This window comes from Protopterus annectens, chromosome 12.part0 (genome assembly GCF_019279795.1).
Source record: "Protopterus annectens isolate FY-2018-M chromosome 12.part0, PAN1.0, whole genome shotgun sequence".
NCBI lineage: Eukaryota > Metazoa > Chordata > Ceratodontiformes > Protopteridae > Protopterus > Protopterus annectens.
This window is the reverse complement of record NC_056746.1, coordinates 421,111,838-421,129,479: the sequence shown is the minus strand read 5'-3', so window position 1 is coordinate 421,129,479 and position 17,642 is coordinate 421,111,838. Positions and strand designations below refer to the sequence as shown.

Here is a 17,642-nt window from a genome sequence, read left to right as displayed (position 1 = left end):
GACTTAAAATGCCTAATGTCAAGTATATGCTCTCTAATTCTTTCTCTAAAATGCCTAGATATTTTTCCCACATAAAATACTGGACACTTCTGACACTAAGCCACATATACTACATTTTGAGCGTAGCAATTAAAGTGTCCTATGATGGGTATAGAATAATTATTAATCTTAATTTAAGTGTCTGTATGTAATATATATTGACAAATAGAACATGTTCCACATTTAAAATTCCCTAACTTTTTACCACTTACAATTGACTTAGCAGGAGGTCCTTTTTCCAAGATTTTTTTCAAAGATTGATCCTTTCTAAACACAAATTGTGGGACACACCCCACTTTCAATCGTACATCTCTATCCAATTTTAGGATGCACCAATTTTTCTTGACCATCCATACAAGCCAATCCACATCATCATTAAAGGTGGTGATGTATAATAGTGAATTTGGTAACACCTTACTGCTACCAGTGTCACAAGTTTGAATATCAATATTCTCATCCATGAAATTCTTATCTTTATCCTTCATTAGTATAGATTTATAAACTCCAGTCTCTCTTTTATGCTTGATTTCATGCATGACATTCATGCACAAGTCCTCTGGGTAGCCTCTACTTCTAAACATGCTGACCATGTAATTAATTTCATCCAAAAATTCCTGATGGTCACTAACCATACGGGCTACCCTCACCATTTGCCCTTTCACAATTGCTCTTTTTTGATGTTGAGGATGCCAACTATCATACTGAAGATAGGAGTTAGAAAAGTGTTTTTTCTATGAATATTAGATCTCAAACATTTGTTAATTCTATCCACAGTCAATTTAACATCTAGATATGTTATTGTGTCAGAACTGAATTCATATGTAAATTTAAGAAAGTCTACCGTGTTGTTAATATACCTTATAAAGGCTTCCAATTCATCTCTTCCACCTTCCCAAGCAATAAATATGTCGTCCAAATACTGGGTATACAATTTTATACAATGACTATAAGCACTAGTAAAAACATATCTCTGCTCCCAATAAGACATAATGTAGTTAGCATAAATGGGGGCACAAGCGGCCCCCATAGCCACTCCCATTACTTGTTTGAAAAAATGTCCTTCAAAGAACAAGAAATTGTTTTTCAATACTGCTTCCATTAGTGTGATGTAAACATTAATTTGATCCTGATCATATCTTCTTGTTTCAATCAATTGATACTCCAAGCATATTAATCCCATGTCATGGGGGATAACAGTAAATAAATTACAAACATTGATGGTAAGAAGAATAGTGTAGCTGTTAATGTTTAAAGATTTTACCCTATCCAAAAAATTTATATTATATTATTCAATTTATAAATACCTATTATTTACTTATATTTTTATACTATTTACATTTACTGAAAGCACTCTAAAATTATGTCTATGTTTTAACATGCCAGAAATTAAGTAAATTTGAAGAATTGATCTCATTTGCATTATCTATTTCTTTTCTTCTTCTCTTTTGCATTTATCCCTTTAAACTTTCTTTTTTTCTGTTTTTACTGTTTTGCCAATATAATTATTTTTACCTTTCATTGTTTCCCAATTTATATCTTCCTCATCACTTATTTCAGTACCTTCTTCTATATTCTCTTTCATTTCATTTTTCACTTTATCCTTATCTTTATTGTTACCCTGATTTTGTTTCCCTATATCTTCTTTATCTTTTACTGGGGCTGCTTCTTGTCTCTGTATATTATCCTCATTTTTGCTTTCTTCTTTTTGTTTAGGTTAGAATCCACACATAAATGTCCAATTTTGTTATACTTGCAACATTTCAATTCACATTTTTTGCATCATGACCTGTTCCCCCACAAATATAACAGTTCCTCTTATCACAATTACTTATCAAATGGTCAGCATTTCTACAGGAAAAAAAAAACATGTTTTTGATTTCCCTCAATATTTTACACCACCTCAGTTAAACTCTACATTTATCATACTAGGAATATGAACATTTTTTTCTTTTTCCATTTTTAAAACAATATGACAGTCCATAATCATCTGTTATGATATACTTTGCTAATACACATAACTTCTTTACAGAGTTTGCATAAATGTCTCTTTAAAGTCTCTTTTTCAACTTCAGCTTGAAATTGAACATGTAGCTTCCTTTTGTTTCTCTGTGAAATGCTTTGACCACATAAGAATTTCATGGATTACACTTCTTTTTCTTCTCATATCCCCCCCCCCCGCAAAAAAAAAAAATCCAGAGCAGAAACCATCTCAAAAGTAATGTCACAAAATAGCTCACCACCACACAAGGAAAAAAGCCAGTGATTACCTTTATATTTTATTTAAATTACAGTCCAGTCCAGTAGTAGATCCACAATGTAGTCCCACAAAACAAGTAATAATAAAATCTGGTTAGCAGCAAATACAAAGCATAAACTGCAGACTCTTCTAGTGCCTTGGCTCTTCAGCCTTTACAGAGTATATCCTACTTCACATATTCTATCTTTAAATAGCATAATAATAAACAATGAATCAATCATAGACTTAACTTAATTAAAAAAAAACATTTCCAGTGACATTCTTGATTCATTCCATACGGAATTAAAGTGTTAAACTTCAGAATTAAAGCAAATTCTAACTTCCAAAGTTGTCTTTTAATATCAAAGTCATACATTTGTTGTACTTGCCCCAAATTGTAGTTTGTAAGCCTTGTATATTTCCACTGTGACATTCTTTAAAATATGATGCAACAGGGACTTTCTTCTTTGGCCTTCTTAACATCCCTAACATGTTCCTTCAACCTTTGAAACTTCTTTTACTTTCCCCTATGTATACCTTACCACAGGGACATTTCAAACCATAAACTATTCCAGTACTGTCACAGGAAAATCTCCCTTTGCATGTAAAATACTTTTCATTAATTTTAACAAAACATTTTACTACATACTGGCAACAACTGCACTTTCCAGAAGGGAAAGTACTTGTTGCACCTACCCACAAACTCCTATGACTTACAGGCAGCTGAAACTTGCCATGCACCAAGAAATCTCTTACACTTCTACCTTTTGAATAAGAAAACATGGGATATGCATTTGCTCTTATATTAAGAAATTTATTTTTTCTAAAATACTCCAATGATATTTTACTAAATGTATTAAAACTTCTGTAAACACTGTATATTTGGTCACACAACATAATTTTACAAAATATCTATTTATGAATAAAAGCTCTTACCTCCTAAGGCTTTACTCCCAATGGAACTATTATATTATCCCAAATGTCATACCTGTCCATTTCTTTTTCTTCCTTGTTCTGAATTCTTACCAGAAATACATTTGATTGTTGACATTTCTTCTCCTCTATTTGTCTGTCATCACTTTGCCTGCATTTTCTTTAAAAGTCTCAACATACAATTTTTTTTTTGCCTGGCGATCTTCTTTCAAAATAGCTTCCAATTCCTCCAACCATAATTTCACCCCAAGAAATGTCTTTTACACTCTCTGGCTCACTCTGCATCAACAATTCGCCCAAAATATCCTGCAACCTTCCTGACTGGATGGTTGTAATAACGCATCCATCACTGTGTTGCACATTTGGTTTGGATGAAATAAACAAATTCTGCTAAAGCATCTCCTCAGAATCTGGTATAGCTTCAGACACTGCATTTGCCTCTGTGCTGTTCACCATCTTGGATTTCCTTTAGTGCTGTTCTCCCAGCCACCACTGTGCTAGGAATGGAACAAGCACTCTCCTAACAAGTAGGGGAAGTCCCCCAATGCTCTGGCCAAATTTCTCCTAGTAGAATAACTACCACATTGGGTCTCCCATGAAAAGAGGCTACTAGCCTACTGGAATGAACATGGTCAACAAAGAATAAATAAATAAGCTTTAAATTAAATCCACATCTTCATAATCATTTCAAAAATAAAGAAGAAAATAGTGTGCACACTGACAGTATTTATGGTAGTCGGGTAGAGACAGCCAAGTAATGGGACACTAGAATGGCTGCCCCATTTGACCATGATCTAGTTCTGATTCTAACATGCATGTAGTATTGTATTTTTCACTACTGATCTCCTGAAATGCATTCATATTCTTATTGTTTCTATTTTAGTGAAGGCATATAGACCATTGCCATATAACTATCAACTTTCTTTCCACAAAGTTCTCAAAAATTAAACTTTTTAAGCCCATGCCTACCTAAATTAATCTGATTAATATTTTACAAATACCAAAAAGGTAAACAAACCAATTAATCCAAAAAGATGGCTCGCACCAGTTGCAGGCAAACATTTTATTCAAAACAGTAATGAAAGCTTGTAAGTGTTTTCGTCCCATGTTTAAAACAATACAGGAACTTCATTGGACAAGCTAAAAAGAGCTAAAACTGCATTTAAATAAAGCAAGGCATATTACATCATTTCCTCTTTGCAAACTTAAAGGGAAATCATGCATTTAACCAAAGGCTATGGTCCTAGATACCAAATGTAACAATATTACATGTTGTTACACAGTATAAACATAAATTGCTAGTGTAGTGTTTAAAAACATATAATAAAGCCATATTAGAACATATTAAACATTTCATAAATATATACATATGATTATGCTGGTGCTTCAAAGGGCATGATATTAAGCACTTAAAACATACAAGTTCCTACATAAAAAGGCTTCAAATTAAAAGAATGCATCATTTATCGTACCCATTCAATTCTAACTAATATACTTTCACATCTGTAAAGTATGTCATCATACTGAAATGGGCAATACTGAAAATAGAAAAATATAATAAAATAAAAATAAATGCACTAAGTGCACTGTGTTTTAAGCCCATGCCTACCTAAATTAATCTGATTAATATTTTAAACACTTAACATTGTATAATAAAGCACACCTACCTGAATTTGTTTCCATAACCACATCAGATAATCTCATTGTAAAACACTTTAAAAAAGTTAAAGAGATTAGCAAAAATATAGCCTCACTGGTGATGGTAGCAGTTAATTTAACAAATAGATTACTTCCAGTATTCAAAATACTTCCAGTATTCAAAATTGATTGGTATTTAAAAATGTCATTTTTTTCAAAGAGTTATGAAGAAACTTTGAGTGATACATTTCAAACAACAAAATGCACTGAAAATCATATTTAGGAAAAGTGACAAAAATTAATATATCTGTGTTGAAAGTTGAAGCCCAAAGTGATTCATGGCAAATTCAGTGAATCATCATAATCAAATGTCAAAAGTAAAAAAACAGTGCTTATATTCATTGGTGAAGCCTCTTGTGGCAAAACCATTCTATACCCATATGTTCTGGATGCACTGATGTCAGTTCTGTGATGTGCAACTTGCTCAGGTTAATAACTGTTATATCTTCGATACTAACAGAGCTATATTTAGGTAAGTTAAAATCCAGACAGGCCATGCCAGCAAACTCCCTGCAGTAACACTTCAATTACTTAGACAAATATCTTTATTAATTTTGCCAGAAAAAAAAAAAACACAGTCCTGCTGAGTACCCATTGCTCTGGGTCCTGTGTGTCACTGCCTTTCAGATGTCCTAGGATCTGTAACATAGAAATTATTTCACCATTCTTTCCACTAACTTCAAATCCATAGGCTGCAGCCTTCCCGATCCAAGTGATCTACTACAGCCTGGAAATTACAGTGTGATCAATGCCCTACAGCTGCAAGTTAAAATTCCATGTTTTTAGACCAGCCATTTGAAGATTGTCACATGATATTGTCATGGCCAGGCCACCAGTCTCAGTGAATGTGTAGTCAAGGTGTCAGGTGTTAGAGATAAATAGCCATGTACTGCAATGGAAAACATAGAACAAACCGGCAATTTAGATAACTCAAAAAGGAAGAACACAATATAATAGGGGATGATTTCTGGAAACATATTCTTCTTACAGCTGGAATGAAGGAGATGACCTACACATGACCCTTCTGCTCATCCTTCCACTGTTGATTAGAGGGTAAAAAAACAAATATGGTCATAATTATAAGAGCAATATGACTGATCAGTAATGAATTGGCCAAATTCAATCTATCCAGAATTACAGTAATGAAAAGGGAGTTGTCTAAAACTCCCCTTGATTAAGTATACACTACTCTAAAGTGCTATAACCTCGAGGTTAGTATGTTAAGTTTCAGGGTTACAAAGAATGAAGTCAGACAAAGGGAATAGGGTAATGGTTCTTTTCTAAGTCTGTCAGTTTGTTCAGGATTTTGTCATTTTTGGTTTTGTTGTTTATGAAACTAGGATTCAATTTTTTATTACCTTTTTTGTACTGATGAATTTAACTCAGTTATTTAACAGGTAGTTTTTATGCACATTTATATACACAGGAAAACCTAAGGAGTGGACCTGTAAATAATTAGGTTGTTAATGGTCGACTTACCACTGTTGTTGCTAATTTCCCCTTCAGAACATAAAATACAGACAAAACAACAAATAGGTTGACCTTGTTGAACAGCTTTCCTGTACCCTGGAATACAATCCTCAGAACATCTTGAGGGTGGAATCTGGAAAAAAAAAGTGTACATAAAAGTTGCAGTTTGTTTTTTTAATCATTAAAATCACCTCCTAATAAATAAATCACTTAAAGTAAAAGTCATGGCTTCATCACCCCCTCAAGAAACTGCAGTAAGTGTACTCTGTGACATAACTAGCACAAAAAACAGATGATTTATTATTGCAACTACAGCAAACACAAGTTACTTTTATGTGCATATGGTACTGCATTTTAAAGAAAATCATTATTTAGGCACTTATTTTAAAAAGGTGTGTGTGAATCATATTTACATATGGTAAGTCTCACAAAGCCCATTTCTTAGTACGTAGCTTGTTATTTAGTAGATTTTTAATCTGCCACAAAAAACCCTCCACATCTGCAGAGATGACCTCATCAAAACAGAAGCCTCTGTCATCCATGGAGTTAGATGTAATTGGTTTCCAGCTATAAAAATATCTGTAATTAGATAACTCTCAGAATTAAGACTGGCAAAGTATCATATGCATACATATATAAAAAAAAAAATATATATATATATATATATATATATATATATATATATATATATATATATATATATATATATATACAGTATATATATGCATATAGGTCTCCTGCATTTTTGTTGAATGCCACTTCTTTGACAAACACAGGGGGGTGTGACTTAACATTGACAATTTGGTTAGCTGAGCTGTGGAAATGCCAATGGTGTGTAATGTTGAGACAGGTAAGAGGGGTTGGAGGGGTGAGAGTGTTTGTGTGTGTGTGTATGTGAGTTAGAGTTAGGGTCAGAGATGAGTGAAGGCTAGGTATTGTATGTTTGTGTGCGAGTTTGTATATTTTAGGGTTAGGGTCAGGGATAGGTTAACGGATAGATATAGCATTGTTTGTGTGTGTTTGTGAATATTTCTGTGCCCAAGTGTATCTTGTGCAGTGACAGTGTTACAGGAAGGTTTTTATGAAGGTAAGGTGTAGGGTTAGGGTTGAGATAAGAGGGGAGCATTAGGATTAGCACCCATTACAAATGTGGTGCATGATAGAGATGAACACTTTATAATCATGCTTAGTATTAAAATTGGCCTGTATGAAGCTGGATCCAATGGATCTTTATCCTCTTTAGGTATTATAGCGACTATTGCTTTCTTCCTGGATCTTTGTACTTCTCCTCTTAAAATACCATTAAACAAAACCTTGGAGATCTTTATCAGTTTTTTCTCTCCAAACTTCCAAAGTTCCAAAGAAATACCATCTATTCCTGGGGACTTTCCTGTAAATTGGTTATACATCACAATTTTTATTTCATCTCTTCCTATCCTGTTAGTAATTAAGCCTCATCTACCTCTAATCTTGGCATATTTAATTCTTCCCTAAACATTTCCATTTGCTTTATACAGACTTTCATAGAATTTCCAAAATATTTCTAATACCTCTACAGGATCTCTTGTTACCTTCTTTGTTACAGGCTCCCTAAGCTTGGTGACATCACTTTCTACTTTCCGTTGCCTGAATCATTGTGCTAAAGTTTTTGTGCTCGTGTTATTATCAAAAACAGTTGCTTGACAGCAATCTTTCTAAATCTCTGCATATTATCAAGGTAATCCCTTATTTTCTGCTTAGCATTCTGAAGTTGATCCTCTTTTAGTTCTGTGAGATTCTCCCTATTCTGCAATACTTAACATTTGCCAGTCCCTCTAAATAATTCTTGTTACTTCTTAACCATAGCACCCTATTTTTAAGTTCCATCTTAATTTTATCACACTCCCTAGCTATATTTTCAGAAGAAATTTCTATCCTGTCAAATAGCTCCTGAATAATCTCCATTACCCATTCCTTAAGTTCCTATCCTGTCAAATAGCTCCTGAATAATCTTCATTACCCATGCCTTACATTCCTCTCTCTTCAACAGACAGGTGGGAGAGCACCAGTGTCTTATTTTTATTTCATTACCCTATGTTATTTTAGTAATTACTGGCATATGATCTGAAATAGTTATTGGGTACGTATCAAGACCTTCAATTAAATGTTGCTGTGAAATGTAAATTCTGTCTAACTTAGCCCAGTTTTATACCTTGGGGCATAATATGTAAATTCACTCTGAACTCCTATTACTGAATTCATATCTTCCATGCAAAATATTTTTATAAATTCACTCAAAAATCTACCCTCCTTTGTTATACTTTACCTTCTGGGCTGCCCAACACATCTTCACTGCTGCAAATCAAATTCTAGTCCCCACCTATAAATAATATTTCTTGCTGAAAACTGATTATTTCTCCCAGAATTTTCTTAAGCTCCATTATAGCAGTTATAGGGTGAAAACAAATACATGCTAGTGTAAGCCTCCTGCCTTGCCATTACTATTTTTTTATCCTTTTCTATCATTATTGGAGCTCCTCTTGCAGTTACTCCTGTTTTCCTTTGTCCCAGGTATTACACTGAATAACCATCTTGAAAACCTTTCTTTATCAAATTCACATGTTCAGTTCTTTCCAGTTGTCTCCTGTAACATAGCTATTTGCACTATACATTTTAATATGCTTTTCTACTCTTTCTTTTAATCTGTGAGTCCATTGCAATTAAAGATATTACAGAAAGCATCACTGTATTAAAAAGTTATTATTCCAACCTTTTATGTATAACACCTTTTTCTATTAAATGTCTAGTTCCAGCTTTTGTGTTACATGCATACACTGTATGGCAGATTGAACCTTTGTACAGTTGTTTCTTGTCATATCCATTTGAGCCTATGTCGCATCTTACAAAACTTTTTGTTTTATTGAAAGTCCTCAAAAAAATACCCCTTAAAACCTATGAACTTAATACTAACATACAAAACTATGTACATCTTCAAATATTGAAGTTTTACACTCCTAATAGGAACAAATGCCCAAACTGACAGCCACACTCATAGACTTGAGTTAACCTAAAAGAAAGGTTATCCATGCTAAGACGCATAATGCAGCCGGTGCTTCTACTAAGTGCTAATTAGTTTTATATTATCTTTATAACTCTCCCAGCTGGGAAGACCCCTGAATGCTTTCATAGAACATTATCTACTAGCCAGTTTCTCTTCCCCCAGCCAATCACTCTCAACAAGACTGTAACCAATTTCTCTTTATCAGACTATCTCCACGGAGACATGAGAACCAGACAGACAATTTCTCATTATCAGATTGTCTCCATGGAGACATGAGAACCAGCCAGTCAATTTCTCTTTATCAGTCTGTTTCCATGGAGACATGACTAGATACAGAATTGCTACTAAGCATACATTCATTTGCTAGAAAAAGCCTCATATTACTTTGTACTTGCTTTCTCTTAAAACTTGTTACTAAATCAGTCTAAGGTCCCCCTGTGCAAGAATGAGAAAGGCACATTAATTTTTCTTTTGTCATGATCTTTTAACCAGGCTTTTTTTTACATTGTAGTGCCTACATTTCTTAAAACTGAACAAAAAGAAAGAGAGAAGGAAGAAAGAAAAAAAACAGCAGCACCTGTTTACAATCCCCATTACACTTAAAAATAATTGAGAAAACTTTATAGCATGCAAAGAAAACCATACACCACAAAAATAGCACTATTAAGAAAAAAAAATGATTTACATACAGACATCTTTCCCCCCTCTCTTCCCCTCCCCAAAGCATTCTTCTGAGTCTTCCACAAGTCCAACAACTTCTGTAAAAGTTCAATATTTCCAGATTTTCTTGTTCTGTCATATTTTACAAATATAATTATTGATGTGCAGCAGTTAACATTATCACCTCACAGCAAGAGGTTCTCTGGTTCTATTCTCGGCTGGTGTGCGGAGTCTGCATGTCCTCCCTGTGGTAATGTGGGTTTCCTCTGGGTGCTCCAGTTTCTTCCAAATACATGCAGTAGGTGGATTGGACACTTTAAATTGACATAAGTGTAAGTGTGTGTGCTAGTGAATAGCATGGATGAACTACCATGGCAGGGCTAGCCACCCAGTGGTGTAAACCTTGGCTTGAGATTATTGTCACTGTTGAAGTGACACCCCGAACCTATGTGCAAAATGGGAAAAAAGGGATTGAGGCTGGATGGATTGTAACATTAAGTTACTGGTTTTATTACTATTCATCTCCATCTCCCAAATCCAATCTCTGCTTCACACTATACATTCTTCTAGTCAACTCTCATGCTCTCTCTCCAACATTTTTCTTTCAAACATTGGAAAAGGTTTCACAGGTACAGTCTCTCTATCATCTTTATTACCAGAATAACAAATAGCAGAATCTCCTTCTGTTTCACTTTTTGTTGGACAAACTATTGTGTTTCCTCCTTAGCATGTACTTCACCAAAAAATAATTTTGTCCCTCCAGGGAAGAATACCTTGAAGACCGCTGGGTACAGCAGTTTGAATCTCACACCTGCATCTCAACATTGCTGGAATAGTGGAATGAATGTACTCCTCTTCCAGGGGCGGCTCGTGCCATCGGACTGCTGGACTGCAGCCCCTCTCCCAGCAAGAAAAAAGTACTTTTTTTAAATAATTTAAATTGCTTAGTTATATAATTTAATTTTTACTGTCTTTTTCTTATCAGCCGGCTGCTTTACGCTTACTGACTCGTCTGCGAGTACGGGCATGCGCACTTTAGAATACCAGGTTTTAAAAAAATAATTTTTTTTTTCTCTTTCTCTAAGAGATCCACTCCAGAGCTGCAGTCCGGATTAACGAATTAAGGCATCATTGTGATGCCCAGCAGTCTATGCGGTTTGGAACCGCATAGAATTGGAAGGGGTTCGGACTGCCACGTCCGCAGGCGTGTACATGACGTGGATGGGCTAAATGGCTGCTGATTGTTTGTCGCTCTCTTCCCAGGCTTTATGTGCTGAGAAAAGAGCGAGAAGCAAACAGTTGTAGCCAGTTTAGTGAGTAAATTTGTTTGCGGTTGACCGGTTGTGGATTTTATTTGCTTGGCGGCCTAATTTCGTTCGCTGGACGTGACACAGCAGCTGAAAAAGAAGTACAGAGTTTATTTTCTTCTTGGTGGTATGTGTAACACAGTACAATATGTATGCAATAATCAATATGATGTGTAAAGTATAGAGGAATAAGTGTTTTTGTAGAAAATGCATGTCAGATTTTTTGGAGAAGATAGCAAGGTAGGGGTAGCATAGCTAAGGGGCGGCTGTGGATAGAGAGACATAAAGCTGACTGAGGTATGCTGTGTTTTTTTTTTTTTTGTTTTTTTTTCAGTTACTGTAACTATGTTTAAGAAAATGAGGGTCCCTGACAACTAACTATATGGTAAAATGGGAAAGATTGGAAGAGAGCAGGCTGAGAGAAGAACAGTTTTAATTTTTTTTTTTTTGTTGTGAATCATGAAGGTGGAAAGAGATATGATTCTATGAATGCATATATTTCTTGAGAACTAGTGAAGAGGTACAGTTAGTTTGGATGCAATATGCAACAGGAATTTAAAGGAATGTGTAGTCCTTGGTACTGCCTTAAATATGGATTACCAAAGATAATGTTCTTAAATGACATTGTTGCTGGCCAGATTTAATGCCAGTCTAATTGCTTCCTGAAGCACATTACAAAAACATACTCTGCTGGCAAGTTCACAACATAATACTGTTCCTTGCCATGTTATTTACATTATTAATTTTCATTTGAAGCAGGTGTGTTTACTCTCTCGAGTTCTGTTGGCAACCCTTTTTCACTGAACTCTGGTTTGGGGAATCACACAGTCCCACTTTACTTGCTGTGTTTAACAGCACTATATACATAGAACAACCGGCGTGATGTTGGAGGTATAGTGCAGTATGTAATCCTTCTAGATTTGTGATAGAACAAGCACTTTCCATGTTTAGAATTAAAGTAAAGAAGACTCCAGATCTGAAAATACTGGCACTAATAAAACTGAACCATGGAATTCTAAGCAGGTTCTCCCTGCAGCTTTGAATTCTTTCTAAGCAGGTTCTCACTGCAGCCTTTCCAAAATGTTCTTCTGAAGCCTACCCTATGCAGTACTAGTGTAATGCAATATTTTATTTACTAAATACCATTTAAAAAAAGCCATTTTGCCGTGTATAACAATAACTGCTTAAAACTCTGTTTGGTTGCCAACTTGTAAAATAAAATTACAGGAGTACAGTACATTTAACTTTGTTCTTGTTGCCAAAAGTGGGGTTGTCTTATAGTAGTAATCTCATCTGTTGCTTGAATTAACCACTTCCTGTGTGTTTCGTTCACAGTGTACAATTGGTTCTTAGTATCTGTGTTGTCATTAAAGGAATATAGTAAGTGTTGTATGAACACATTTTAGTCCTGAATTCTTTACTTGCTTTTGCATGATTGAGGCAGATAATAATAAAGATGGTGGCAGCTGAAATTGGGAGTGAGATTGAGTGATGCTGTGTGCAACACTGAAGCTTTACAAGATATGGATTATATATATTATCAGCAGAAAATGGCCCAAATGTTGGTGGTTAGTTCAGTTGTATGGTGGAACTAGTGTATTATTCAGCTGGGTTAATTAGTTCACAGGATTTCATTCATACTTTGTGTAAAGTGCAAAAAGTTTGGGGGGAATTTATGTGGTTAGCAATGAGGTAGGAAGTTGTCTAGCACTTGCCTCCTGGAGTAAAGAATTGAAAAACGTTTACTTCACATGTCATATTAGATTGTGGTATAGCATTCATGGTATATTTCAAGGTGTTTGTTAATATTGGTGATTTGAAAAATTGTTCAACATTTAAAAGTGTAGTTGTGTAACAAAGGAAAGATAAGCACTATAGCTGGAAATAAACTAGCAGACTTAGAAAACTGAAGTTAGCATCACTAAAAATAGGTTGTGTAAGTGACAAAGTTTTCTGGGAGTGGCAGCACCAGTATAGTTTCCTTTGCTGTGAATGCAGGTATACTGGTTATAATGTTGTCATGGTAATTAACTGTTTGGGCACACCTTGCAGTGGGATAACTTAAGTTTGTAGTGATGACTGGCAAATAGGACACTGACAGTTCAGAAGGGCCAATAACAGCTGGCTTTGACCTATGACAGGTACTGGTAAGAGGACCATGGTTATTCCTACCATGTGGAAGGCTGTTATATAAAAGTAGTGTAATTGTAAGTTTTACTTTCTGAAGCCTGTCGAGGGATTAATGCTAGGGTTTTAGGTTTAGGACTGGTGTTACAGTTTTAGGGTTATTAACAGAGTTTTTAGGGATAGGATTTTAAGTTTGGTTAGATTCACTAAGTTTTATTTATTTTTTTTTTGATTTTCTGATTTCACTAAGCAGGTGTAACGGTTGCACGTCATTTCTCTGTCTGAAAAACAGCTTTTGCAAAACAGTTATGGATCTTGTGCTATGTTGTGGCATAAAGGAGAGTCTTGTATTTCTGTTAAACTGTGTCATTGATACTGCTACATAAAAAGTGTGTGCTGCTGTTTTTGTGAAGTTCAGGGCACTGACATTACTCTGCTCTCTATTTCCTTCAAAAGCAGCTTGGTAAAAATCTTTAAAAACATGTTTTTAGTGTGTGTACAGTGCAGTTGCTAAAGTGTTAATAGCTTAATAGCAAACATGAAGTCCTGCCAGCATATAGGAATGTTTAAAAAAAAAACAAATGGGTGCACTTGGTCAAGAAAACAGACAATGGGGAACATAGAAACACCCTAATAATGGGCAACTTCAACTACCCCACCATTAACTGGGAAAACTACTCATGTACTAACTCCTTAGTCCAACGCTTTCTGGAATTCATGAACTCCAATGCACTAGATCAACTTATTCACACCCCCACCAGGGGCAACAATATCCTAGACCTAGTCATTACCAACATGAGTGACCGGTGTTCCACACCTGAAGTCAACTCCTCGTTGGTCCGATCCGACCATAAGCTAATCACTCTTGAAATCCACATCCCACCCCCACCCCCCATTAAAGAAACCACAGTAAGAAATTTCTCCAAAGCCAACTTCATGCTTCTTAAGACAGAAGTAGTAAACTTCATGACACCCATGCAGATGGACAATACAGTTACAACTGCTGAATCCTACACAAATGCGCTCTATAAGCACCTACATGAGTGAATGGATCATGCTATCCCAAACAGAACCAAGACGCTACTCCTCCAAAAAAAGGAAGCCAATCTGGTGGTCCCCTGCCATAAACAAACTGTACAACAGAAGGAAGAAACTGTTGAAAAAAGAGAGTAAAATCCCGAGTGGAGGAGCTCCCTAGTCAGCCTCAGTAAGAAGCTGAGATCCCTTATAAGATGCTCCAAAGCTAGCTACGTAAATGAAATTGCCACTAATTCCAAGGACAACCACAAAGCATTCTATAGCTATCTCAATGGCAACACCCAGATCTGCTCTGAGTTACAGCACAAAGGCATGAAAATTACAGAACCAACTGATATTGCCAACATCCTGGCAGATAGGTTCAGTGGTAACTTTACCCCCCCCCCTCACCCCCTAAAGGGCCCATATCTATATAGGAAGAATGCAGAGTCCCTGTAATCACAACTACACAGGTGAAAGCTGCACTCTCTAAAGCCAAAAACACAGCATCCATGGGACAAGACAACATCCCAGGCTGCGTTTTACACGAACTTCAGAATGAACTGGCTACCCACTTAAGCACCATGTTCAATAATAGCCTCGCATCAGGCTTTGTGCCCACTGAATGGCGCACGGCAACAGTTATCCCACTCCACAAAGGGGGAGCCACCACTGATCCCGGGAACTATAGACCTATTAGCCTGACAAGCCTGGTCTGCAAAGCCATGTAACGTATCATCATGGAACTCATAAACAAAGACATTGGTAACCTCCAAACTCTGGATCCCACCCAGTTCGGGTTTGTGAAAGGCAGATCATGCCTCCTGAACCTGATCAACTTCGTTGAGGCAGTCACCAAAGCCGTAGATGAGGGTAAAGTGGTTCACACAGCCTATCTTGACCTCACCAAGACTTTCAACACCATCCCCCATTCTGGAATTATAGCTAAACTCAATAAACTAGGCATAAATCCCTACGTCACAAGATGGGTTGCCAATTGGCTAACTGACAGAACCCACACTGTAAACGTTGCAGACTCCAAATCTGACCTCAAACCAGTGACAAGTGGAGTACCACAGGGTTCCGTCCTGGGACCGCTCCTGTTTGGTATCTACTTCTCTGAAGTACAGGCTAACACAGAAGGCCTCTGGCTAACGAAGTTCGCAGATGACTGCAAACTAGGAGCCATAGTCAAGTCCCCAAATGATGTGAACATCCTAAAGAAGGGCCTGTCTGAGACAGATCCCTGGTGTCAGAGCCATGGCCTCAAGCTCAATGCCAAAAAGTGCAGTGTCATCCCCTTTGGTAAAAACTCTGTACCCATGAATTACCACATAGGCAGCAATCTACTTAACATGTGTGATAAGAGACCTTGGGACCCAGGTGGACAGTAGTCTCTCCTTTGATAGTCACATCGCCACAGTAGTCAGGAAGTCCTTCTACATGGCACACCTCATCATAAAAGGGTTCTCATCCAGGAAAAAAGAGGTCATCGTTACCCTCTACTCATCACTCATTAGACCCATTATAGAGTACAATGCCCCTTTTGGAATGTACCTCACAAGACATCTGCAGCAGCTGGAAAGGCCACAGAAGTACCTCACAAAGAGGATTACTGGACTCAAACAAATGCCCTACACTGACCGCCTCAAAAAATTCCAGCTTTACTCCGTAACATATCGCCTACTCAGAGGTGATCTCTGCCTAACATATAAAGCTATGTCAAACCCAGAGCTGTTGGACATGCTACACCTAAAGAAATCCCAATCCCTCCAAGCTACACGCTCTAGGGACCTAAACCTTGTCACCACAATAAACAGGACATGCTGGAGGGATAGATTCCTATCCCAGAGACTTCCCATACTCTGGAACAGGCTACCCATCTATGTCAAGCAAAGTTCTTCATTAGCACTCTTCAAGAAAAATCTTGATGAGTGGATGGGAAATAGGAAATACACCCCGTGGATCACTTCTGTGTCTCTGCTCGTCAGTGGCACAGGAAAATAACTTTCTTGGGTGGCGTAAGCCAGGGAACCTTGTTGGTTAGGCTTGCGTAGGCCCTTGGGCCGATAGCCTAGTACCTACCTATGAACCTATGAATAGTATGAATTTTGCTGTAATCTAATCTATATAGACAAAGTGCAAATGCACTGACACTCTTGTTACTAGAGTCAGAGCTAATTTGTAGTGAGCAGTTGGCTAAATGCTACTTTTACACCACGCAAACTTGTTATAGTGCAAAAAAATCAAGATCATATACTTTATTAGATGAATAAATGCTTCAGTATGAAAGTGTTTAACTTTGATAAAAGATCTGATTAGCATATTTTATGCAAGAGAAGGATATAAAACTAAGATAATATGACACCCTGTAATCAAATCACAGGAAACAGGTCAGGCTGTGACAATTTCAGCATTTTCATGTTTATAAAGGTGATCACACACAGGCTCTTTGCCTCTATACGCAGTTTATCATTCTTCTCTCTCAAAAGAAGAATGTGTAAAGTGTGTCTGTGTACATATTTTTGCAGAATATCCAGATTTTCATTAAATATTGAAGTTAGAAAATGACAGATGTTTGAGTTTCAGATTTCATACCCGACAGAAAATTCATACTGATGTAAGACCTACTAAATTTTCTAAGTTTGTAAGAGCAATATTTATTATCCAGATTTCTTGCTCTGAGGTTGAGAGTATATGAAATGTGTCAAGGCCATCACCATCAGCCAGAGACGTTTCAAATTGTGACATACTTGTTGTACCCCACTCCCCCATGTAGTGACTTTAGATGTGTTCAGGCAAGGAGCAGTTAGAGTATCCAAGGTAGACACAAGTACAGTCATGGCTTTTAATCTGTCCTTGATTTTGCAGAACGTTCTGGTTTTCTGTCATATTTTTATATTGTTCATTTATGCGTATTCAGAAAATGCATTTTGTTGGTTGGCTGCTTGTTTTTTTATACTTTATTTTGACTGGCATTCCAGTAATGTATTTAAAAAGTAATTTATTTTTTCATGCCTTACAACCTTTGTTTCCATCTAGATATTAATTAAGCTGTCATGTAGCCAAGGCATTGAAATATTTTTTTCTTCTCTGCTTCATTTTGTCTTGATTG

At 36.4% G+C, this 17,642-nt stretch overlaps 1 protein-coding gene across 1 annotated transcript in view; it reads right to left on the bottom strand.

Moving 5' to 3' along the window:
* The window catches only part of LOC122816172 (extracellular calcium-sensing receptor-like), a 130,564-nt gene that overhangs the window by 48,816 nt on the left and 64,106 nt on the right, over nucleotides 1-17,642 (bottom strand). The window contains exon 3 of the mRNA XM_044088923.1: nucleotides 6,386-6,509. Coding sequence (XP_043944858.1) covers nucleotides 6,386-6,509 — 124 coding nt within the window. The remainder of the gene's footprint in view (nucleotides 1-6,385; nucleotides 6,510-17,642) is intronic.